Source organism: Carcharhinus amblyrhynchos, chromosome 4 (assembly GCF_965287045.1).
Source record: "Carcharhinus amblyrhynchos chromosome 4, sCarAmb.v2.hapA, whole genome shotgun sequence".
In the NCBI taxonomy this organism is placed as follows: Eukaryota; Metazoa; Chordata; class Chondrichthyes; order Carcharhiniformes; family Carcharhinidae; genus Carcharhinus; species Carcharhinus amblyrhynchos.
The window spans coordinates 71,158,415-71,184,731 of NC_137327.1; the positions used below are offsets into that span (position 1 = coordinate 71,158,415).

Consider the following 26,317-nt stretch of genomic DNA (forward strand, 5'->3'; position numbering starts at 1 on the left):
TCCTACCAGGAAATATTGGACTTTAAATAACACCTGAATTTTTTTTTAAGTGGATACACAATCCCAAAGATGACTGACAAAGACAAACTCTGGCTGTACTGCTGCAGAGTAATTCTCTTATAGGCAATCAAACCCCATTCTGTTACTGGACAAGATATGTCTAAATCACCCCGACACACTAATGGCCATCTCCGGTACAGCCAAACAGTCATAATGGCTCTCTCATCAAGGGATTTCCTGTGGAATGCCCAAACTTCTTTTTTTGTGGATTCGCTTTCCCACTTTTTGTTTTTATTCCAATTCAATCAAATCAAGTCCAACTCAGAGGCTCAACAAGTTGGGACATTCCCAATCCAAGCTGACAAGACAGGGATCTCACCTCCTGTCTTGGGCTTGATCTACATGATCCAAGCTGATTGGAGTAGGCATAGCTCCTCTTCCAAGGCTTGATCTCATTTGCATCTTAGCCAAAAGGTTGAGATGTCGCTTTTAAAAATGGCTTCAAATGATGCTAAAATGTAACCTAATGACTTCAACCAAGCACACATGTTGACACTATTACCCTTGATTTTAGCCAACAGGCCAAGAAGAAAAACATTTCTCTAGGAAAATACTACAGAAATGATCCCGAAGAGTATACTTGGAATACACAAAGATGGATTCAAAACCATTGAAAGCTGCCCCAGGTTCGCTGTTTGCACTATGTGAGGAAGTGCTGGATGTTTTGAGGGAAAAGAGCCAGTAAGCAGACGCACAATGCCCCAGCAAATAGCCATTTTGCAGATTTCTCTCTCTCTCTCCTGCCCACCACAGCATAAAACACCCACAAAAATTAGAAATCACCCCATCACATCAGCTCTAGGAGCCCCCTCATCCCACCCACCCGAACAGGCACACACAGGTAATGAAAGTGTAAAGGCAGGGGAGGACAACAAACCACCCTTCAGCCAACAGCTACCCACAAACATCCCTCTCAGGAAACCCCAGGACTACTTTTTCCCACCACCTGACCTCTTGCCCTGTCCCAATATCTCACTGACTACTCAGTACTACCCAGTACTACGACTACCCAGTAACCCAACCTCGAACAGAACCTTCCCCCCATCTACACCTACCCCCCACCATGAAAAACAGAATTTGACTCAGCGACAAACACAAAACCTCCCCAGCCAGAAAACCCCCAAAAACAAGTCTCCAGCACACACACCACTTGGACATCCATCCCAGCACCCAGAAACACGTAAATCCCCAACTTAGCAACCCCCCTCCACCTAACACACATGACCTCAACAACCACCTCCCCCAACCATCTAAAATACAACAGAAGCAGACCACCACCCTGTTTTTCTTTGTTTTATCTCCCCCCACCTACTCCTCCTCTCTGCGACGTGGGTGTACCCCTCCCCCCATTCACCATCCCACGTAAGAAGAAACAAACATGAATAATAATATATAATTTTTAAGAAGGAAAAGGCCCGGGAAGCAAGAGGACAACAAGCCACAAGATAAGGCCAAGGCATCACAAAAAAGTGGCAGGGCATGAAGAAAAGAGGACATGTCCTCTCGGTCTGACCACAAAAATCTCTGCCTGATGATTGGAACTCAGCCCAGTCCATAAAAAAAATCGAGGCAGAAAAGAGAACTGGGAATCTTCACTGTCAAACTACAGAACACTGCAATTGCAGAACCACCTATTCACTTTGTGAAGTCAACTCTGCTGGAATCTTGAATCATAATGGCTGCAGTTCTTCATCATCTCCTACTCATGGATCAAAAGCTGTTCTGTATACCTTTCTTTTTTTAGCTTATTTTGAACAGAGTTCTCCTTTTCACTCTGAATGTAAATGCATGTATTTGAGCATTTTCTTGCCTTTTGTAATTAATAAACTCAATCTTTACCACAAGAAAACCTGGTTAAATGTGCTCCTTTTAAAACATAGCTATTGGGTCTGGGAAAAGATATCCATGAAAAAGGATCCTTTTCAGTTTAAATGTTGTAACCAACAAAGGGGGTGAGTCAGATAAAGACAGTGAGTGGAAGTTCATCCCTCCTCACTGGGTTTGTAACAATTTGGGGGTATCCCAGCCAGATGATAACAAATTGAAGGGTCTCTTTAGGATCAAGAACTTTGGGGACCTTCATCTGGTGGGTGGTTGTAGCACCTTCTATTTTCATTCACACCTACTTAGAACATAGAACAGAGAACATTACAGCGCAGAACAGGCCCTTCGGCCCACGATGTTGCACCGACCAATTGAAAAGCAATGACCCTCTAACCTAAACCAATCCCTTTCCATCCATAAACCTATCCACGGATCTCTTTAACGCCCCCAAACTAGGGGCATTTACAACTGCAGCAGGCAGGGCGTTCCAATCCCTCACCACCCTCTGGGTAAAGAACCTACCTCTGACATCCGTCCTATAACTACCACCCCTTAATTTAAAGCTATGCCCCCTCGTGCTAGCTTTCTCCATCCGAGGGAAAAAGCTATCACTGTCCATCCTATCTAAACCTCTAATCATCTTGTATGTTTCAATAAGGTCCCCTCTTAGCCGCCTTCTTTCTAACGAAATCAACCTCAAATCCCTCAGTCTCTCCTCATAGGCCCTCCCCTCCATACCAGGCAACATCCTGGTAAACCTCCTCTGCACCCTCTCCAATGCCTCCACATCCTTCCTATAATGTGGGGACCAGAACTGCACACAATACTCCAAGTGTGGACGCACCAGAGTTTTGTACAGTTGCAACATGACGTTGCGGCTCCTAAATTCAGTCCCCCTACCAATAAACGCCAAGACACCGTATGCCTTCCTAACAACCTTATTTACTTGATTCCCAACTTTCAGGGATCTATGTACACATACACCTAGATCCCTCTGTTCATCAACACTATTCAGAGTCCTACCGTTAGCCCTATACTCTACACATCTGTTATTCCTGCCAAAGTGAATTAGCTCACACTTTTCCGCATTAAACTCCATCCGCCACCTCTCGGCCCAGCTCTGCAACTCGTCCAAGTCTCTCTGTAAACTATGACACCCCTCCTCACTATCTACCACACCTCCGACTTTGGTGTCATCAGCAAATTTACTAATCCACCCAACTATACCCTCATCCAGATCATTTATAAAAATTACAAACAGCAGTGGCCCCAAAACAGATCCCTGAGGCACACCACTTGTAACCAAACTCCATGACGAATACTTACCATCAACCACCACCCTCTGTCTCCTATCTGCTAGCCAATTCCTGATCCAATTAACTAAATCACCCTCAATCCCATACATCTGCATTTTCTGCAGAAGCCTTCCATGGTGAACCTTATCCTTGTGCATGAGTCGCAAAAACCCAGCTTGCAGGTGCAGCAGGTGGTCAGGAAGACGAATGGGATGCTGGCCTTCATAGCAAGGGGGATTGAATATAAAAGTAGGGAGGTCTTGCTGCAGCTGTATAGGGCATTGGTGAGGCCGCAGCTGGAGTACTGTGTGCAGTTTTGGGCGCCGTACTTGCGCAAGGATATTTTGGCCTTGGAGGGAGTGCAGAGGAGGTTTACTAGGCTGATACCGGAGTTGAGGGGGTTGAGCTATGAGGAGAGGCTGAATAAATTAGGCTTGTACTCGTTAGAGTTTAGAAGAATGAGGGGAGATCTCATTGAGACGTATAAGATGATGAATTGGATGGATAGGATAGAGGTGGAGAGACTCTTCCCGCTCAGAAAGGATAGTAGGACTAGGGGGCACAGCCTCAAGATAAAGGGGGGGCGGTTTAGAACGGAGTTGAGGAGGAACTTCTTCACTCAAAGGGTGGTGAATCTCTGGAATTCTCTGCCCATTGAAGTGGTGGAGGCTACCTCGCTAAATATTTTTAAGACGTAGGTTGATGGGTTTTTGGTAAGAGAGGGGATTAAGGGTTATGGGGAGAGGGCGGGAATGTGGAACTGAGCCACGGCAGATCAGCCATGATCTTATTGAATGGCGGGGCAGGCTCGAAGGGCTAGATGGCCTACTCCTGCTCCGGTTTCTTATGTTCTTATGTTCTTATCAAACGCCTTACTAAAGTCCATATATACCACGTCAACTGCCTTACCCCCATCCACCTCTTTGGTCACTTTCTCAAAAAACTCAATAGGGTTAGTAAGGCACGACCTACCCTTCACAAACCTTAACTAACTTCCCTGAAACACATAATTTCTTTCTTTCTGAATCTCTCTGTCACTGGGAGTTCCACATTCTCTGTTCTCAGCTCTCACCTTTCTGGAGTGTAACACATTGAATCCTGTATGGAAATCACAGTAGTTTTTCTGGTGAATTCTCACCAACAACAGGTGACAGAAGCTCTAATTGTTTACTTTCAAATTTCACCTCCGACAGTGGGTGAAGTCTGGATCTTTGGAGTTGAGGCTGCAAGTCTGATTTGTGAAACGTTCATTCTGGAGATTGCATTGTGAGTATTAAAACTCTAGCTGGGGTTGTCTGGATGTTCACGCCCCGCTACCACTGCCAGCAAGAATGGAGAATTTGGTGCTCAGCCAAATCTCCATTCTCAACAGCAGAACCGGAGAATCCTAACTGTTTTGTTTCAGATTCCAGCATCTGCCATGTTTTGTGAATATCTTTCTAAGCCGAGCCAGGACAGCAGTGCCTGGTTATGTGCCTGTGGGAACTGTGGCATCTGTGTGTGTCCCACACAATAATTCAATGTTCAAACAGCTATGCTTTTAGCAAGCATTGGTGGGCACTGACCAAAGAAAGAACCCAATTTTCTCCTCTCTAGCCAAGTCAACAGGAGAATCAAATTCGTTAACTTAATGTAGATCTGACAAACCAACCAATTTCTGAATGATTTTGTGTTTTCTCACAAGCAAAGGAGCCCTGAGATGTTAAGTTTTCTTAACATGAAAGAAATAAGCATTGTTGGTGAGGTTGTGTTCATGATTCAAAGTTGTTACCTTGAATTTTAAGGCTTTACAACAAAGTTCAAACCGCAAGAAAGACTGTTGAGGTCAGAGAATCCTGGCCTCCATGTCTGCAGCAACAGCATGAACTGAAGCTCATCCAAATCTCCACTGCCCATAACATAATTCACAGCAAAATCCTGGTCACCCATTGGACCTCTCCCAGGATACATGTATCATCAAGGCAATTTGCTGGAAACATTCGGAGAACCCCATTTCAGGATGCTGACAGTGTGAAATGAGTTTGGACGACTCCATAATTAACCAATCAAAACCCAATAATTGACAGATTTTATTGGACAACCTAGATGAGAATACAAGTAAGTCCGCTATCACCAGCATGAGGGGCGAGAGCCTCACCAGTCAAGGTTGTTCCTAAATTCACCTGACAAAAGAATTAAGCCTTTCTCCTGATATCTCCCTTGAAATAAACTGACTTGTAATGTTCCTTTCATTGTCACATAGCAATTCAGATGACAAATGGTTTTGGGATAAAAACTACTTAAGTTGGGGTGTACCATGGTGAATCAATGGTTGCTTTCAAAGCTGGTGAATCATTTCACAATTATTATCCACATTACACGCACTAAGGCTTAAATTTTCCCATCCTACTTGCTGTGCACCATAGGTAGGATGGATAATTTGATGAACCAGCAAAAGGTCTGTTGATTTTTGTGGAAATTTCCAGTCACAATGCAGATGGAAGCAGAAAATCTAATGATGTAATAAGAACATAACAACATGTCCTGTTTTGTTTTTAGCTCCCACATTATAATTCCCAATATCATGCATATAATCTCTTTGCTTTTTCACATTGGATGCTAAGTATCCCATAATAGCAAATGTGTACACCAAATCATTCAGCAGTCATAGTATTCTCGTCCATCTGTCACTGTTCACAGAATGAATGGATGACCTGTAAGGAAGAGTGTGAGAATTTGCTTTTTAATACACTTAGTCAATGATGAAAGTGAAATTATTTTGAATACATTAAAGTTCTTTAAGGAGGTAACAAGCAAGGTGGATAAAGGAGAACCAGTTGATGTGTTGTATTTGGATTTCCAAAGTGTATTCATTAAGATGCCACATAAACAGTTACTACAGCAGAACTCATGGTGTTGGAGTAATATATTAATGTAGGTTGGTTAATTAACAGGCAGCTGAAGGTTGGATGGTGTTCATCTTTACAAACAGCTTTACAAACTGCTGAACCTATATTTGATGACTTGTATGAAGGGCTTATGGGTATTGCAGCCAAAATTGCTGATGATACAAAGAAAGTTAGGAAAGCAGGCTATAAGAAGAATGAAAGGAGAACGCAAAGGGATTTAGGTAGATTACATGAGTGGCAAAAAACAGACAGATGGAGAATAATGTGTAAAAATGTGGGATTGCAAATTATGGTGTTTGGGAACCACAGAATCCCGACGGTGCAGGAGTCCATTTGAAGCATCACATCTGCATCAATTCTCCAAAATATCACTCTACCGAGGCCTACACCCCCACCCTATCCTAACCCTACGCATTAATCATTGCCAGTCCACATAACCTGCATATCATTGGACACTAGGGGAAGAATAGAGAGACTGCAGGATGCTGCAGTACAAAGGGATTTGGATAGCCTCAAACATGAATCACTGAAGGTTAGCACACAGGTATAACAAAAAATAGATAAAGTCAAATTCGGGGATTTATTGCAAGGGACATGGAGCATAAAAATAGGGAATCTGTCAATAACTGTACAGAGCATTGGTGAGAGAACACCTGGATAACAGCAAACAGGTTTGATCTCCTAAGTTAAGGAGGGTTATACTTGCATTGGAGATAATTCAGAAGCACTTTGTCATGTGAGGAAAGGTTGAACAGGTTGAGCCTATATTTATTGGAGCTTAGACGAATGAGAGATGATCTTATTCAAATGTGTAAGATTATTGAGTGATGCCCTGCGATGGATTGACATCCTGTGCTGGATGTACTCCACCTAAAGCACAGTGTCTGCCAGGAGAGACTCCGATTCCCTGCAGTCCATTTAACGTCTGTTGGAGGTAAAATGTTAAAATCCGTCATCAAGGAGGAAATAGCGAGGCATCTTGAGGGGAATTGCTTGATAGAGCAGACGGAGCGCGGTTTCGTTAAGGGGAAGTCGTGTCTGACAAATTTATTGGAGTTCGATGAGGATGTGTCTAGGGCAGTGGATAGAGGAGAGCCGATGGATGTGGTCTTTCTTGATTTTCAGAAGGCGTTTGACAAGGTACCTCACAAGAGGTCATTGCAGAAGGTAAGGGGGCATGGAGTTGGGGGTAGGGTGTTAGCGTGGATAGAGGATTGGTTGTCAAATAGGAGGCAGAGATTGGGGGTTAATGGGTGCTATTCGGATTGGCGGTTGGTGACTAGTGGAGTGCCCCAGGGGTCGGTGCTGGGGCCTCAGCTATTTACCATTTATATAGATGATCTGGAGGAGGGAACCGAGTGTATGGTGTCGAAATTTGCTGATGACACCAAGATTGGTGGAACGGCAAATTGCACGGAGGGTGTGGAGAGTCTGCAGAAGGATCTAGATAGGCTGGGCGATTGGTCCAGGAACTGGCAAATGGAATTTAATGTTGGCAAGTGCGAGGTGGTACACTTTGGTAGGAATAATGGTAGGAAGGACTATTACTTAAGTGGCGAAAAACTGCAGCAGGCGACGGTGCAGAGGGACCTCGGGGTCCTTGTGCATGAGTCGCAAAAACCCAGCCTGCAGGTGCAGCAGGTGGTCAGGAAGGCGAATGGGATGCTGGCCTTCACAGCGAGGGGGATTTAATATAAAAGTAGGGAGGTCTTGCTGTGGCTGTATAGGGCATTGGTGAGGCCGCAGCTGGAGTGCTGTGTGCAGTTTTGGTCGCCGTACTTACGCAAGGATATTTTGGCCTTGGAGGGAGTGCAGAGGAGGTTTACTAGGCTGATACCGGAGTTGAGGGGGTTGAGCTACGAGGAGAGGCTGAATAAACTAGGCTTGTACTCGTTAGAGTTTAGAAGAATGAGGGGAGATCTCATTGAGACGTATAAGATGATGAATTGGATGGATAGGATAGAGGTGGAGAGACTCTTCCCGCTCAGAAAGGACAGTAGGACTAGGGGGCACAGCCTCAAGATAAAAGGGGGGCGGTTTAGAACGGAGTTGAGGAAGAACTTCTTCACTCAAAGGGTGGTGAATCTCTGGAATTCTCTGCCCATTGAGGTGGTGGAGGCTGCCTTGCTAAATATTTTTAAGACGCAGGTTGATGGGTTTTTGATAAGCGAGGGGATTAAGGGTTATGGGGAGAGGGCGGGAATGTGGAACTGAACCACGACAGATCAGCCATGATCTTATTGAATGGCGGGGCAGGCTCGAAGGGCTAGATGGCCTACTCCTGCTCCTATTTCTTATGTTCTTATGAAGGAAGATTATCGAGGGTTTGACAGGATAGATTCTGTTTCCCGTCATGGGGGAATCTAGAACTAGGGGACGCAGTTTTTAAACAAGGGATGTCCCATCTAAGATCTGTACAAGACAACAATACTTTTCAGAGGATCAGTTCTCTTGCTTGAAGGATATAATTAGCCTGTCTAATAAATTGCAAAATTGCTTCTGTTGAATTCTATTGATGACCTGGTCACAGTAGGTTTCTACAAATGATCTTTGTATCACCAACATTCACCAGTACTACCACTCTAATGTGCCAAGGCAGGACAATTAATATTCTGACCTCATGTCCGCTATTTTATAGTTTGTATTGCTGCTCACATAACAATGAACCACAAGTTACTCAACAATCTATTTCTATCAGTTTGACAAAGGACCAGTGTTTGTCAATTGATTTTGACTAATGTAGTTGTTAAACATTTCATTAGAAGGATAGGTGCAGGAGTGCTGTTGTATAGCCCTTTGAACAACAATGTGTCATGAAATTTCTGGGTTGTGTTTAGTGCAGAATATTAGCTGGAAATTATTTGTATATTGTCGGCTTGAGTGATATCCAGATGCTATTCAGTGTTTGGAATCCAGCAAAGTAAAACCTGAAGAGATGAAGGAAATGAACGAAGGATATTTTTTAAGCAGAACACAATCTTTTTGGGGAGTAGGAAGTGCTTGAACCCATCTATCTGTTCCACCTAGTGAGAGCAACTATCTGAAATTCAGACTCAGAGCATCCAGTTTTCAAACTATTGAGTGAGTGAGTGAGCACCTTTTGTGATTCATACTTCCAGCCTGGAAAATGGAAAAGCAAATTCTCCCTGGTAACGAGTGATCTTCCAGGGTTTTGATTGTCATTGGATAGTGTGCAGGAACATACCCACTGACTTATTGAAAAGCTGTTAATTGATCTATTCATTGCGACTGTATTCCCAGCGCGAATGTGAGACGGAAGCACTCTGTACGGAGATGTTCATAGAGGGAGAATTTCCCTGATCAGCACTCTCCTCTCGCCAAGGAGCCGCACAGGTAACAATCAAGACATTGAAACTCGGCGCGGTGGTCAAAATTCAGGGTGAATTATATTCAACAGGTTTGAAGAGAATTCCAGCACAACTTTTAAAGATTGTACTCGCGCGTGTTTCACTCCATCAGGTTCCCTTTCCTTGCAAGGTCTGGCTGTGTTCAAAATTCAAAAGTTGCCAAAAAGCAAGTTTTATATTCAGGATTCAGGACAGCCAGCGAAAGTGAAACTTACAAACAGTGCAGGAAATGACGGGCCGCATGTTTATCGGATTGGGGAGTGGAAACCATATAAAAACAGAGATAGATAAAGCTCAATCTGAATGCTGTTAGTGAATAGAGGAGTTCAGCAACTTTCCGTTTTCGGTGGTTGCGATGTGGGCAGATCAGCTCATGTTTTGTTACTTTGCAGAGCTGATGAAAAATTTGGAAGAAGGAAGTACTTTGTTCGATATTATTGCATGGATGTTTAATACTTTGCCAGCTTTTTAAAAGAACACATTTGTTTTCAACGGTTTTAAAGTGGCCATTGACTTGCTTTCATGGGTAACAAAGTCACTGAATAACACACCGTCTGCTGCCTCTGACCACACGGTCAAAAGGGCCACAGCAAATCACTGGTAATGCCCATTCTATGGAGATGCCGGCATTGGACTGGGGTAAAGACAGTAAGAAGTCTCACAACACCAGGTTAAAGCCCAGGGAGTTTATTTGATAGTAAACCCGCAAGCTTTCGGAACGCTGTGCCTTCGTCAGGTGAGTGGAAAGTTCTGATCAGAGAAGGGCAGATAAAGGCACACACAGTTTACAGAATACTGATTAGAATGCAAGTCTTTACAGCCAACCTGCTATTCAAGTCTTAAAGGTGCAGACAATGTGAGTGGAGATAGCATTAAGCATAGGTTAAAGAGATGCATCTTGTCTCCAGACAGGACTTCTTCCCAGGTCTCATCCAACTGTCCTTTTATTATGATTACAAACAATGTACTTTATTCATAAAGTATCTGAAAGCGATGTTAGAAAACATTTCAAACTGTCATAGCAAGAAAGTGCAATGATACTCAGAATTTTCTCCAGAGATCAAGATGCACACTTGAAGTGCTTCAATTCAGTAATGAGAACATAAACATTTCAATATTTTTGTTACCATATTCCTTCCCTCACACTCTGAATTGGCGAAGATGGAAAAACCTTCATTAGGAATTTTGCAGTTTACTCCCGTTCACAGCCTGATTAAAGATGATTCCTCACACCAGTCTTGTCCTTTATCTGATGGTAAATAAAGTTCTGCCACTCACAGTCACTCTCTACTTTCCTCTCAAAGGAGAAAACCCAACATAACCAAAGTTTAAGAAGTGACATCAGGGGGAGCAGCCACAAGCCTCTGCCCTCTCGCTCTTTTTGGGGAGGAAACTCTGGAATCACTGGACGCTAACACAAGGGAAGCAGCGAGAGAAAGAGAAGCAGGATGGGAGGAGCCAGCTCCAGGTTGGTCAAGAAACTGCTCATATTGTATCTCTTCAGTTCCTTTAGTTACATCACAACTTGTTATTGCAAAACGTTGCCTTTGCTCAATGTCAGCACATTAATGAGAATGTCGTGAGCAATTCTACAGGTCATGTACCTCCATTCACCTCTCCTCTTCTTCAGCCCTTCAGCAGAGGAGGTGAAGCCTCAAGAAACAGGGCCCTTAGTCTGGACTTCAACCAACCCTCATTGCACAAGTCCTATCAATGCATCTGAACCTCACACTCAGTAAGTAAGAGGCACCACTAGGGAGGCCTCAGTCAGACTGAGGGCAGGCTAAGGTGTTTCACAGATGGTGAAGAGGAATTTGGGCTGGGAGATGAGTCTGTAGTTGCTGCTGTCTGGAGAAACAGGAGATGATTGCCCTTAGCTGGGGCATCTCAGGATCAATATTTAAAGGGTCCATAATTAAAAAGGGGCAAGGTAACTTTCACGCAAAGACACCTTAACTGGTCATTCATCTAATAGCTCACTCTGGGATCTGCTGTGCATAAATTAGCTGTCTTAATAAGCTACGTGACAATTGTGCTTGTTTTGCAAAAGGATTCAATGAGATGTGTAAGGACGTTCTGAAGATGTGACAATGTGTTGTAAATAGGAGTTATTTTCAATTGGTGCAAATCATGTAAAATGTTTCCTTTCAGAGATCAAAGTGCTGAAGCTTCAAACACTTCATTGTTCAGTGAGGACGAACTGAAGAATCTGAAATCTAATTTTGAATCAGGTGGGGCGGAAAAGGTAACACCGCTGATACAGAAAAAAGTTAATGACCTGGACAACACAGAGCTGAACATTGCAGTGACAGGAGAAACAGGCGCAGGGAAATCCTCCTTCATCAATGCGATGAGAGGACTTCAAATCGATGATGAGGATGCTGCTGAGGTTGGTAACACAGAAACCACAATGGAACCAACCGGATACAAGCATCCCAGTTTGCCAAATGTTATTTTATGGGATCTACCAGGAATTGGAACAAAGAAATTCCCAGCGAATAAATACCTAAAGGAAATGAAATTTAAAAAATATGATTTCTTCATCATTATCTCGCACTGTCGATTCACAGAAAATGATGTAAAACTCGCTCAAGAGATTAAACGGCTGGGGAAGAATTTCTACTTCGTTCGATCTAAAATTGATAGTGACCTTGAATCAATGAAAAGGGGAAGGAGGGAATTTAATGAAGAGGAAGAATTGGAAAAGATCAGGAGTTACTGTATCACGAGCTTGCAAGAGGCAGGGATCTCATCACCCCAAGTTTTCCTGATTTCAAACTTTGACCTGCATCTGTATGATTTTGACCTGTTAAGTAAAGTTCTTGAAGATGATCTTCCCAATTCAAAGAGAAGTGTGTACATTTTGGCCCTTCCCAACCTAACCTTGGAAATTGTGGAGAAGAAAAAGAAAGAGCTAAAGAAGCGAGTTTGGATGTTGGCATCACTTTCTGGAATATTGGGAGCAGTGCCAGTTCCTGGAGTCTCCCTTGGTTGTGATATTGGGATACTGATTGGAGGAATCGTACATTTCCGTAAATGTCTGGGTTTGGATGATGCCTCCCTTCGAAGACTGGCCAATAAGGCAGGGAAACCTGTGGAAGAACTGAAAGCTGTGGTGAAAGGTCCCATGGCGGGTGAAATAACTCCAGATATAATAAAAAGATTAGCATGGGGAGCCACTGCTGTTGTTGTGTCTGGTCTTGAGCTTGCACTTGATATCATTCCAGTTGTAGGTTCCATCTTTGGAGCAGGATCATCATTTGTTATGACCTACAAGTTGCTGAGTGGAGCACTGGATGATCTCACAGAGAATGCACGGAGAGTGGTGAAAGCTGCATTTGGGACGGATGAAAATGATCCAAAGCAAACATCAATTCAATGAATCAATGCTGTAGCTGATATATTAAAGGGGTCTAACACTGGACATTCATATTCACTTTTACTGGCCCATTTTAAGAAACTATTTCCATGCTGGAGTGTTTTGTGAAAGATTTTGTCTCGGTGTAATCTAAGGAGAGAACCCAAAAGCTGTGGAGGCAAATTTTCCCGTTCCACTTGCCACAGGAATCGAAGTGGATGAGGGGCAGACCATAGGAAGGTCCGTTGACCGCGAGTGGGATTTTCTGGTTTTGGGACAAGTGCGGCCGGAAAATCCCGCCTGTGAACTTTAAAGGAATCCCCTCAACATCAGAAATTCACTCCATCCGTACAATTCCCTCCATTAGACACAATACCAGGAAATTTGCCTTGTTCCAAGAATTATAGAATCAGACCATAGGAGTGGCCATTCAGCCCATTGTGCTTGTGTTAGAAATGCTTGTATTCTTCATTGATAGTGATGGATTCAGTGCCAATGTCCAGTCACTTTTCTGCAATGTCCCTGATTGATTCATAACAGCATCATTACTGAAATGGATGGTCCTGGGTCTATAGTGGAGTCAAAAGCACTGGGATAATATGTTTTGTTCACCTTTTGATAAATTATTTGGCTATTTTTTCCTGCCTCATTTATTGCCAAATTCTATTCCCAACAGTGATGAGGTTAACAATGCGGTCTTTCTTCCGGCACACCCTGAACACAATAAAGAGATTTATTAAGAGGAAGTCAATTTTCCAATGTTTTTAAACCATTATCCACTTACACTGAACATCTGTCTCAGTCCTAGTTTTAGAACCATTGCTGCAGCAAACGGTGTCTGTTTGAAAAGGGATAAATTCTCTACCAGTCCAATGAATCTTGTTCTGTCCAAGAAGCAGCAGATTCCAAGAATGGAACAGTAAAGAAGAGGCACCAGCATCAGACTGTAGTCAGCAGTGAGAACACAGATTCCCTGTCATAGAGACACCACCCAGATATAGAATCATCCTTATCATCCCTCACACAGATGATCCCTCACACAGACCGTCCCTCACACTGACCATCCTTCATGCAGACTGTCCATCATCCTAACTTGGTGAAGAGCTGAGAACCATGAACAGGAAAACCTCTGGGAATGGGAATGAGAGGAAGTATGTTAATTATGATCATTCCTTTTATGACGTATTTTGAGTATTGCTGAGATTTTCACTAAAAACTACAAATGTTGGAAATCTGAAAAACAGAAATGTTGAATGAACTCAACAGGCCTGGCAGCATCTGTGGAGACTAGAAATGAACATTTCTAGTCCAATATCACTCTTCATTGCTTCCAGCATACCCGAGAAATGGGTTTGCTGGTCAGGCAAAAATTCCAGATAATGGGAGGTCCTTTTACCACTGGAAGACAGCAAAACACTTGTAACACGAATGAATATGTGAATGCTCCTAAAGTAAAGAACATTATTCTTTGCTTCAAACCTTCAACTGTACATTCAAACAAAAATTAAAATATAAAATAATGTAATACACATATATGGGAGAGCTTTCTAATTTCTTCTGGTTGGTAAAGTGACAACTACAAAGGGAACATCAGCAATTCCGGTTAGGAAAGAATTTGGCTTGGTAAAATGCCAGATAAACACAAAATTTACTGTACTGTTTGCCACCAAACAAAATTGGCGCTTGATCCTCAGTGACTGATTGGAGAGAAGCAGATGTTACAGATGGTGGATTAGGATTCATGTGGGCAGGGGGGTGGGTTGTACCACAGTAACAATCAATAACCTCCAGCCAATGCTAAACAATGTTACATAATCACTTCAACTCCATTGTGGAACAATGCCCTATGAGGCTCTGATAAGTCATAAACTCTTTGATTGGGGTTTGTGTCTCTATCCTCCAAAGCAGCCACTACCTTTCAGACATGCAATGATGCCATCACTGACACTCATCATTATATGGACAACACATTGATCAAGAGAGTGAGTGAAACTCACTGTCAGAATGATGGCCAATACATTAGCTCCAGCTGGCTGGAAAGAGGAAGAGGAAAGTGACCTGAAATAGCAGCAGAAGAGCAGTTACTGTGGCAGGAGAAGTATTGGAATGTGTTACACTAACTCCCTGGAACCTCATATGCTCCAATGTCACCGATATCAACAATGGATTAATATTACTGATGTGAACCGTTGTCTTCTTAACCTCCATTGCAGTTATTTTGGTTCAACTTAATTTAATTGACATTGATTCATTTGTATCATTTCTTGTTAGTTGATGAGAATGGCCAGAATTCCCTGATCTTGTTCGGCCTTCCCCCACAGCCAACGAGAATGGAAAATTTGGTGTTCAGCCAAAACTCCATTCACTGCAGCGGGTCTGGAAAATCACAGCTGTGGATAAGGTCAGAAAATTCCAGCCAATAACTCTGGAAATTGTTTGACATTAATTAAAGGTATTTTGCTGTATTAATTGAGAACTTATGCTTATTGGTAATTTTCAAGACTGCTGGTAATCGAATCAAGTGAAAGTAATGAACAATTTAATTGTAACATTCTAAACATGGACATGATTTGTTGTATTGTAAGCCACAGTTTAGAAAACAGGTGTGTGGAAAATTCTGTACTAAATGAGATTCCACAACATTAGTGTTGCCAATCATGCACTAACTTGGACAGGTAATATCCACACGCCATGTACTGATGCAATAAATGCTGAACATTTCATCTTGATGATTATAGTGGATTTTTTTTTCACGAGCTACATTGAAGCAAGATTAGAAAACCATAAAACCATCGAATCCTTGCAGTGCAGAAGGAGGACTTTCGGCCCATTGAGTCTGCATCGACTCTGCGAAAGGTTATCCCACACTTTGCATATTTACCGTGGCTAATCCACCTAAATTACACCTCTTTGAACACTAAGGAGTAATTTAGCATGACCAATCCACCTGACCCACACATCTTTGGACTGTGGGAAGAAACCGGAACACCCAGATGAAACCCACACAAACATGAGGAGAATGTGCAAACTCCACACAGTCACCCAAGGCCGGAATTGATGCCGGGTCTCTGGCACTGGGAGACAGCAATGCTAACCAGTGTGTCACCGGACTGTGGAAAATGCTGGAAGATTTGAACATTAGGGTTTATGAGAAGGTGACTTGGACATGTTTGTTTTAGGAAAGTGTGTAACTTCAAGCTCTCGCTGGATTGGGAATTTACTTGTGGCAGGGGAAGGGACTGTAAAATGGAATTAGGTGACGTTAGGTTTAGTCATTGATGTCACATGTGAACACCAATCTATGTGCAATGGATTGCAAGCTAGATGTTAACTTTGTTCACCATTTGAGAAAGTCCAATGCAAAGCCAAATAAGTTTCTTCAAAATTTAATTGCAAACATTTTATGCACAATGGCTAATAATCCTGCTCTTAGTATCTCACCTCCTGACTTCCCAAAGCCTGCCCACCATTTACAGGGCATATGTGCATTGGAATACTCTCCACTTGCCTGGCTGAGTGCAGCTCAAATAACAGTCAGGAAGCTCAACACCATCTGGGATGAAGCAGCCCTGCTTGATTGCTTCTCCTTCCACTTGGAATGCTGCAAGCTGTAAATGCCAGGGAGGCTTACAAAATTCTGATCATGAAAGCGTCTTCTGAACTCCAGCAACCTAGTGAACCAAAGGTCTACATTCCGCAGTCAGTGCAGCCAATCACTTTTTCTGGAATCTCTACCAGATCCTGTCACATATGGGATTGGGGTGGGGTGGGGCGGGGGGTAGGGGAGGGGGTTCTGCAGAGCCCCAGGCACTTTCTCTTTTGTCACAGCTCTAGAGCTTCATCATCAGCCTGGGGATCAGCATTGGTTAAGTCTTCCACAGTCCTCTGAGGGTCAGAGGGCAGACTGCTGCTCTGACATTCGTACAGTGCTTAAACCAGGTGATGACCCAAATTCTGTAACTCGTCTCATGCCCTCTGAGGTGACAGTATTTGAGCTGGTGGAGAGTGTAGAGTAAGAGTGGGATAGTGCACCCTCTGAGAACCTCCCTCCATTTCTTCCTCCTCCTCAGATTGGGGTATGACCCGGAGATAATAGCTGCCTGTCACTGCACTGACCATTCCAATGTAAGCCCACAGAGCCTACAGCTTAGGCACCTGTTTGTCACTGTCATTTGTAATTTCCACTTGATCCCCATTAGGCTCATTATTGCAGGGACTCATGTTCCTCCATGGGTGCTCCAGCCTCACCATCAGTGATGGCGCAGTCTTCCTGGTAGCCAGCCAGCTGCAGCATCTGTTCCTCCATGGTTATTAGAATGACAATTAGGGGACACTGCCACCAATCTGTGCCCTCTCTCTGAAATTCTGGGCCCTCTTCTGTGGAAATGCATGGAATGGGTTCATTATTCAGACTATAGAAATCACAATGTCATCACCTTGCCCGCTTGCTTCAGCTTCTAGGATCAGTGTCGTTCTGCCACTCAGCAGCAACCTTTCCACAGGCCGACTGTGCCATGCTGAAAACACTTTTCCCCTCATAGCCAATCTAGATCAAGAGGGCAGACTATCAAATAAGGTGGAAGTGAGGAGGACTGTCTTCTCTTGGAGGGTTGGGAGTGTTTGGAATACTTGTCCCCAAAGTGCAGTGGATGGTGAGTCATTGAACATATTCAGAGCTGTGTTAGATGGAATTTTGATTGACAAGAGAGTCAACGTTATGAGGGACAGGTAGGAAAATTAAAGAGTTAAGGCCACTTCAGATCAGTCATAATTTTTTTTGTCATGCATTTGGGGAGTTATTGTGTTGTGGCATGGTCCTTTTAGGAGGATAGTCATGTGATCGCTCTGTGACATGATCTGGGCCTCCGCAGATTGCCAGCAGTTGGGTTTTGAACGCTATCATGTGAACATCTATTAAATGAACCTACCTGCTGCTTCGCATAGAGTCATAGAGGCTTTTAGCATGAAAACAGGTCCTTTGGCCCAACTTGTCCATGTTGCCCAGTTTTTAACCACTAAATTAATCCCAATTGTCCACATTTGTCCCATGTTCTTCCATATCCATCTTAGCCATGTAACTGTCAAATGCTTTTTTAAAAGGCATAATTGTACCTGCCCCTACTACTGCTTCTGCCAGCTCATTCCAGACACCACCTTCTGTGTGGAAAATTTGTCCCTCTGGACCCTTTCGTGTTTCTCCCCTTTCACCTTAAACCTATCTGTACCTTCTAGTTTTAGACTCCCCTACCTTTGAGAAAAGATGTTGACTATATACCTTATCAATGCCTAAAACCCTTTTGTGCCTTCTCAATAGTAACAGCGCGCCTCCAGCCTCAGATATTATTGACCACTGAAGTAGGATCAAGGGGCTGAATGGTCTACTGCTGCTCCGATTTTTTCTGTTCTTAATGTTGTCAGTCACCCTGATCCTGTGAAGAAGTTTTTGATCTGCTTTTGGTTTTGGATCCAGGTTCTCTGGACAGCTGCTGACTGCCTCCACTACTTCCTCATTTTATTCATTGAGCAAGTCTCTTCCCATCAGTCTTCAGTAAGAGGACTTCCTGCCTTGCTCAGCAGCCTGGAGGAGGAGATTGTCAATGAACTGTAGGCCACCTGGATTCTTAGATCTGCCAAGGCTAAAGTAGGTTCCACTGAGTTTAGTTTCTGTCCCAATGAGCTGTAGTGGGTTCAAAGGGACAGCTGTGTGTGACACTGTTTGCTGGAGGGCGCATTTTAGAACTGGGGGTGGTGGGTGTTTGTCCAAGGAATTTGAAGGGTGTTTCTGTAGCAACTTACTGTTCAGTGATCATTTATGGTAGTGCAACTGTGTCAACAGTCATGAAGTCAATAGCCTAAGAAAAATATTTGGTACTGGCAACCTTTATGCAAGCTACACCAGGGTCTTAGAAGCACCATGGTGAGGAGGTAGAGACCAATGTGAGGATGTTCATGGGAGGCAGGGAGGCCTTGTTCAGAGGACTTTCTGTTCTGCTAAAGCAAGGAGGCAGGGTGATGGCATGGAAACAGCACCTTAGCTGGTACTGATGAGGCAACCCTGTCACCCTCCACCCAAGTCTGAAACTCTGAAATAAACTTTGTAGACTTCTATGTGAGGGCAACATGATTCCCAGGCCTCTTTCCTAATAATTTCATGAAGCACATTGTCTAAAATTTTACAAACAAAGACAAAGGTACATTTTTTACCAATATACAATACTAATGAGAAATTATCACTTGTGAGACCTTATTGTTGGAGAAGTCAGGTGTGGTGACAGACTGGTCCCAGACAGTCTCATTCTGCCTGGCATGGGCTCCAAGTGTGCGTGACATACTGTCCACCGTGACAGCACTGCGCAGGTCAGAAACTCCAGAGCATTTTACGAAGCCCATCTGGATCATAAATTTTGCAATTTGAATTTGATGAGGGTAAACATGAGATTTTGCATTTCAAGTATGATTCAAATGACCCACTAGAGAGCTTTTATCAAACAAAGTTTATTTAAGAATACGGTTAACATGTATAGAAAGAAAATTAGCAATAGCTTTTACCCATTACAAACCGGAGAAAATGCAACCATGACATTGCATAAACTTAGCCACTAAATACCGTTCCAACTTTAAAAATCCCATAAATATAACATTTGCTACTGGTTTAGCACAGAAAATACAAATGATTACATGATGCTGGAACTTAGTCCTTTGGTGGATGTTGCAGTTCTCTTCATACACACACAGACAAGCTTGAAGTTATCAGGGGGAGAGAGAGAGAGACTCTAGTTACTAACTAGCAAACCATCAACAAAACAACTTTCATTCCAGGAAGGCCAGGAGACTTGCTTCCAGCTAGCTGGCAGAATTTACAAGACCAAGGAGAGGAGACAGAAAGCCTGCCTGCCACTTGACAACCAGGACAGCTTCTAACTCTAAACCCAAAACTAAAACTGAATCTTTGGATTCTTCTGGGGAGGAGCCACCTGACTTTGGCTTGTCAATCAATCTTCCCCCTAACAGTGCAGGGTCATAAAAAAATCCCAGAAATCGCCCAAAGTAAAAATAAACAAAACTCTATTTAAACCATTGAAGCAACAGTAAAAGGACTTTAGCAGGCAACTCGACAACAATAAAAACCCAGTGTTGCTTAACTGCAGAGAACATGATTTAAAAAACACAATTCTGAAATGCACACTATTGTCACAACACACGTAAATGTAATCCAAAGATTGAATGTCAAAGTAACTCCTTGAGGCTCTTCAATACCAACTACCACCCTTCAGGTATGTCAAACCTTCACCTGCACCCTTATTTGTCGCTGTGCCCATCATCTTCTTACTCTGACCGACAACATTAAGGCTTCTCAGGACATGTTTCTTCATGGCTGGCATGTTATTGACCAGCCAATGTATACTTGATGCCAGGAGCCAATCCTGGGCATGAGTGGAAATCGCATCCACTTCTGATCCCATTAGTCGCACTTCTCTCAAAAAGCTAAAAACCCGGGTCCTTGGCTTTTCTCATAACATTTCATAAATTTCTTGTTTATAACCCTGACATTGTGGCCTCAATTTAACCATCAAGCTGCACCCGTTTTTGGGCACGAAAACTTGGTAAAGTTGGACGTGAGGTGAGTAACACGATCCGTGCCCGCCTCTGCGCCTGTTCCCCCTTTATCAATCGCCAAAAATGGCCACCATTGGGACTGCATTTAAATTGATTTACTGGGCTGCACACTCAAACTTACCAGCACTTTCCCCTTTACCACCGCGTTTGCCCATCCAGATTTGGCACAAAACAGACATGGTCCATAAAGGTCCAATTCAGACACTCCAGCTTCTGAGGAGGTATGTTCAGAGCTTCCAAGTGCTCTCTGACTCAGATCGGTTAGGGAGGCGGGTCAATTGGCTGTCTGGTGTGGGGAGTGGGAAGGTGGGTCAGATGGGTCTCTACTGGAGGGGGGAGGGAGACGGGTCAGATGGCTCCCTGGTGTTGGGGGAGGGAGGCAGGTCTAATGGCTCTCTGGTGGGTTTAGGGAGGCGGGTCAGATGGCTTGCTCGGGGGGAAGGAGCTGCGTCAGATGGCGCTCTGGTGTGGGGGAGGGAGGCGAGTCAGATGGTTCCCTGGTGGAAACAGGAAAGAGATGGGTCAAAGGCTTTCTGGTGGAGGGGTTAGGGAGGTGGGTCAGATGGCTCGCGGTGGGGGGAGGGAGGCTGGTCAGATGGCTCTCTGGTGGAGGGGGAGGGAGTGGGTCAGATGGGTCTCTGTCGTGGGTGGAGGGAGGGGTCAGGTGGCTCTCTGGTGGGGGTGAAGGAGGCGGGTCAGATAAGTCACTGAGGGAGTAGGGAGGTGGGTCAGATGGCTCTCTGGTGTGGGGGAAGGAATGGGTCAAGTGGTTCTCTGGTGGTCGGGGGAGGGTGTTAAGGCAGGGGAGGTTTGTTGCTCCTCTGTGAGTGATCGGTGGAGCAGAAGGAGGCGTCTGCTGCCACCCTGCGTGCGATTGGTGGAGGAGAAGGTGGGCAAGGGGCCGTGATCAGTCTGAGTAGTGGGGTGAGTGGAGTGGGGGGGATAAGGGCATCAGTAATGTTGTGGGGATGGGACAATGTCTGTGGAAACCAGGGGGGCGCATTATCCGACCCAAGAGCGATGTGGCAAGCGAATGTTTTTCTACGTTTTCGAACTGTGCATGCACAGTTGAACGCTTTCATCACTGCTGTAGGGTTTTGGGTGTGACAAGTACCACAGGCTTCTGCACCACAATTCAGAATCGCTGATTTTTTTTTTCAGACAGAGTCTGTATGGGGCGTCGGAGAACGAGACTAAAAGTCGGATCTGAAACACTCCCAGATTCAAGTTCGCCCAGCGCTTAAAATCAAAATGGTAAAATTGGGCCCTGTATCATATTTTTAACAGTAAAAAGTCTGACAACACCAGGTTTTAGTTGGGCTAAAACCTGGTGTTGTCAGACTTTTTACTGTGTTTACGCCAGTCCAACGCCGGCATACCCACATCATATTTTTAAATGATGGAAAATGCCACCAAAATTTTATATTTGCTTATTGCCAGCTCCTTGGTTCAATTTTCATTTTCTTCAGCCTGTCTGAATTTCACCACTGGGATCTGAACTTGGCTGGGTCTGGCTTGTAATTTTGTTTCAACCAGTTTCAGTTTCCCTAGCAACCTAAAATTTGCCTTTTACTTTCAGATTTAGATTTAAATTAAGTTCTAATTTCCCATGAAGACTGGTGATTCAATTTCCCTTTAATTTGATTCTAAGATAAAAAATACAAGCTTTTATACCATAGCTTCCATCAAACTATTTCTCCCACCCTCCCCTCACCTTTGGAAAAAAAGATTTACCGTAGTGAATTTTTTTCCAGGAGCTTCAAAGTACAGTAAATTCCTAACATCATAAACATTTTAAAAATGACTTATTACAAATTGTATAGGTAACATGTGGTAAGACAAGCAAATTAACAATCAGTAGGAACAGTAGGCTCAATTAGAATTTAGCAGGATCCAAACATCATAGAATTATCATTGCTCTGGGTATTCCTTTGTGCACATATATTCTCTTCAAACTTTGAAGGAGGATTCAATTCTCCAGATACCTGACATTCCCATTTATGTTTGTATTTCAGTTTTCCTAGAGACCTGAATGTTCATAATCTTTACAGTTAGAGTCTGATCCAAAAAATACAAGCTTTGCAGCTGTGGATTCTACCACACACTGAATCTGGAGTGCAAGTTCAGATCATCAACTTTGAGACTCATACCAATGACTTCTGATCCAGAGGTGAGAGTATTGTCACTGAACAAAAAGCAGTTCTGACTGGTTTTTGGAGAGTAAAGAATCTGTATTCAGTGTCCTAGGGGTTGGTAACCGGAGAATTCAGGTGATTGACAAAAGTCAACACGAGGAAACATTTAGTTTTGCAATGAGTTGTTGCGATCTGGAATGCAGTGCCTGAAGCAGTTCATGAAGATGGAAACAGATTCACTAACAGACTAAACAAAATAGATAAATACTTCAGGTTAAAAAGTTACAGGGCTATGCGGTAAGAGCAAGGGGCATTGTATTAATTGCCCACCTCCACCACAGCTAGCAAGATCAGGATGAGCTGAACATCCTCCTGCTAATAGAAACATAGAAACTAGAAGCAAAAAAAGGCCATTCAACCATTTGAACCTGCTGTGTCATTCATTTTGATCATGGCTTAACATCAAATTCAATATCATGATCCCACCCTTCCCCCTATATCCCTAGAGCTAGATCTAATTTCTTCTTGAAATCAGACAATATTTCAGCCTCAACTACATTCTGTGGCATTTTGTGCTGTAAAATTCTATGACTTTAAATAAGGAATAAAATACAAAGTTATACACAGAAAATCTGGACCTTCAGATACTGCTTTCCGATGTCTTCCAAACAGTAATACATTTCATCTAATTATTTAAGTTACACACTTAAAATATGTTATAATATTACAAAGCACGTCATTTCAAAGGAAGGAGATTTCAAAACTCTGAGTAACAGGTGCCCTTAAACAAGGATCACAGTATGTTGGTACGCAGATGCAGCAAGTGATTAGGAAGGCAAATGGAATGTCAGGGTTCATTGCAATGAAAATCAAAAATGAAAGTAGGAAAGTTATGCTGCAGTTGTACAGGACTTTTGTGAAATCACATCTGGAGCACTGTATATAGTTTTGGTCTCTATACTTAAAAAGGGATCTTCTTATAAAATAAATAGTTCAGAGAAGTTTCCCTGGGGAGAAGTTGTTATCTAATGAGAAAATGTTGAACAGATTGGCCCATTGAGGTTTAGGAGAGCGTTGATCTGACTGAAACATATATTATGCTATGGGCTTTGACTGAGTGGGATGCTGTGAGGATGTTTCCCGTTGTGCATGATTCTACAACCAAGGACACAATTTATAAATTAGTGGTCTCCCATTAAGACTGAACTAAGGAGCATGCTTTTATTCTCTCAGATAGTCATTAGTCTGCCGAATTCTATTCCCCATAAAAGAGTGGGGGTTGGGTCATTGAATATGTTAAAGAAAGAGTTTGATAGATTTTTTGATTAGCAAGAGCATCAAGGGTTCTGGGAGGCAGACAGCAAAATGAAGCTGAGACCACAGTCAGACCAGCCACGACCTTATTAAATGGCGGAGCAGGTTTGAGGGGCCAAATGGCCTACTCCTACTCCTACCTATTTTGACATGTGCATGTGTAAGGATCACTTTTTCTTCTCCTGCATTTGTTCAGTTCTTCCAAAATTATTCATGAATGTGAAACACTACATTCTGACTTCAGTGTAGCAAGTGACAAATGCTCAGCACAATCTTCAGGGTGGAGGGTTGGGCGTTTAATGCGTGACTGTTACCTGTTTGAGTTGATTCAGTATTATCTCAATAACAATGCCCATACTGTGGAATCTGATACACTGCAATGTTTTCCATTACACCTGTTTACCAAAGCTATGACGGGGAACATATTTCACCTGAGCAAAGACCATTGCATTCATGTTCAGAATATCTTGTGGTAGAATGACATTGTTCATCAGTTTCACTTAGATAGATTACCATCTAATCATAGATAAATATGAGGACAATTAATACAGCAAACTGTTTGCATTTTTATTGAACCTTTAGCATAGAAAAAATGTCCCAAAGTGCAATTATTGTTTAATAAAAATTGCTTGCTACACATTGGTAAATGTTAATTAAGTTTAATTGATCTGACAGAATCACAGTGAAGCCAATTTTAGATTAAAAATAAAACATTTCACATAATAAGAACATAAGAACATAAGAAATAGGAGCAGGAGTAGGCCATCTAGCCCTTCGAGCCTGCCCCGCCATTCAATAAGATCATGGCTGATCTGTCGTGGCTCAGTTCCACATTCCCGCCCTCTCCCCATAACCCTTAATCCCCTCTCTTATCAAAAACCCATCAACCCGCGTCTTAAAAATGTTTAGCGAGGTAGCCTCCACCACTTCAACGAGCAGAGAATTCCAGAGATTCACCACCCTTTGAGTGAAGAAGTTCTTCCTCAACTCCGTTCTAAACCGCCCCCCCTTTATCTTGAGGCTGTGCCCCCTAGTCCTACTGTCCTGAGTGGGAAGAGTCTCTCCACCTCTGTCCTATCCATCCCATTCATCATCTTATATGTCTCAATGAGATCTCCCCTCATTCTTCTAAACTCTAACGAGTACAAGCCTAGTTTATTCAGCCTCTCCTCATAGCTCAACCCCCTCAACTCCGGCATCAGCCTAGTAAACCTCCTCTGCACTCCCTCCAAGGCCAAAATATCCTTGCGTAAGTACGGCGACCAAAACTGCACACAGCACTCCAGCTGCGGCCTCACCAATACCCTATACAGCCGCAGCAAGACCTCCCTACTTTTATATTCAATCCCCCTCGCTATGAAGGCCAGCATCCCATTCGCCTTCCTGATCACCTGCTGCACCTGCAAGCTGGGTTTTTGCGACTCATGCACAAGGACCTCGAGGTCCCTCTGCACCGTCACCTGCTGCAGTTTTTTGCCACGTAAGTAATAATCCTTCCTACCATTATCCCTACCAAAGTGGACCACCTCGCACTTGCCAACATTAAATTCCATTTGCCAGTTCCTGGCCCATTTGCCCAGCCTATCTAGATCCTTCTGCAGACTCTCCACACCCTCCTCGCAATTTGCCGTTCCACCAATCTTGGTGTCATCAGCAAATTTCGACACCATACACTCGGTTCCCTCCTCCAGATCATCTATATAAATGGTAAATCGCTGAGGCCCCAGCATCGACCCCTGGGGCACTCCACTGGTCACCAACCACCAATCCGAATAGCACCCATTGACCCCCACTCTCTGCCTCCTATTTGACAACCAATCCTCTATCCACGCTAACACCCTACCCCCAACTCCATGCCCCCTTACCTTCTGCAATAACCTCTTGTGAGGCACCTTGTCAAACGCCTTCTGAAAATCAAGAAAGACCACATCCACCGGCTCTCCTCTATCCACCGCCCTAGACACATCCTCATAGAACTCCAGTAAATTTGTCAGACACGACTTCCCCTTAACGAAACCGTGCTGAGTCCGCTCTATCAAGCAATTCCCCTCAAGATGCCTCGCTATTTCCTCCTTGATGACGGATTCTAACATTTTACCCACAACAGACGTTAAACTAACCGGCCTATAATTCCATGCCTTTTGCATGGCACCCTTCTTAAACAACGGCATAACATTAGCCGTTTTCCAATCTTCCGGCACTTCCCCGGAATCCAGTGACGTTTGGAAAATAACCACCAAGGCATCCACTATCACCTCCGCCATTTCTTTCAGAATCCTCGGATGCATTCCATCCGGTCCTGGGGATTTGTCCACAATCAGTCCCTCTCGTCTGTCAAGCACCGCCTCTCTAGTAACAATAATGTCATTGAGACCCTCCAGTCCTACCACCTTTCCATCTCTAACACCCGGCAAATTATTCACGTCCTCCTCCGTGAAGACCGACACAAAAAAGTTAT

At 43.5% G+C, this 26,317-nt stretch overlaps 1 protein-coding gene across 3 annotated transcripts in view; it reads left to right on the forward strand.

Annotated features, from left to right (window-relative positions):
- Positions 1 to 9,329: 9,329 nt before the first annotated feature.
- LOC145342108 (interferon-inducible GTPase 5-like) overlaps positions 9,330 to 26,317 on the forward strand; it is a 41,011-nt gene continuing 24,023 nt past the window's right edge. For 2 of the 3 annotated variants that reach the window (XM_080187328.1, XM_080187329.1), the window contains exon 1: positions 9,330 to 9,421. Coding sequence is in view for 1 of the 3 variants with exons in the window: in XM_080187330.1 (XP_080043456.1) it covers positions 10,884 to 10,903; positions 11,587 to 12,817 (1,251 nt within the window). In the remaining 2 variants the exon portion in view is untranslated. Of the gene's footprint in view, positions 9,422 to 10,739; positions 10,904 to 11,586; positions 12,862 to 26,317 lie in introns of those variants that run through there. The other variant, XM_080187330.1, reaches the window with a different exon arrangement.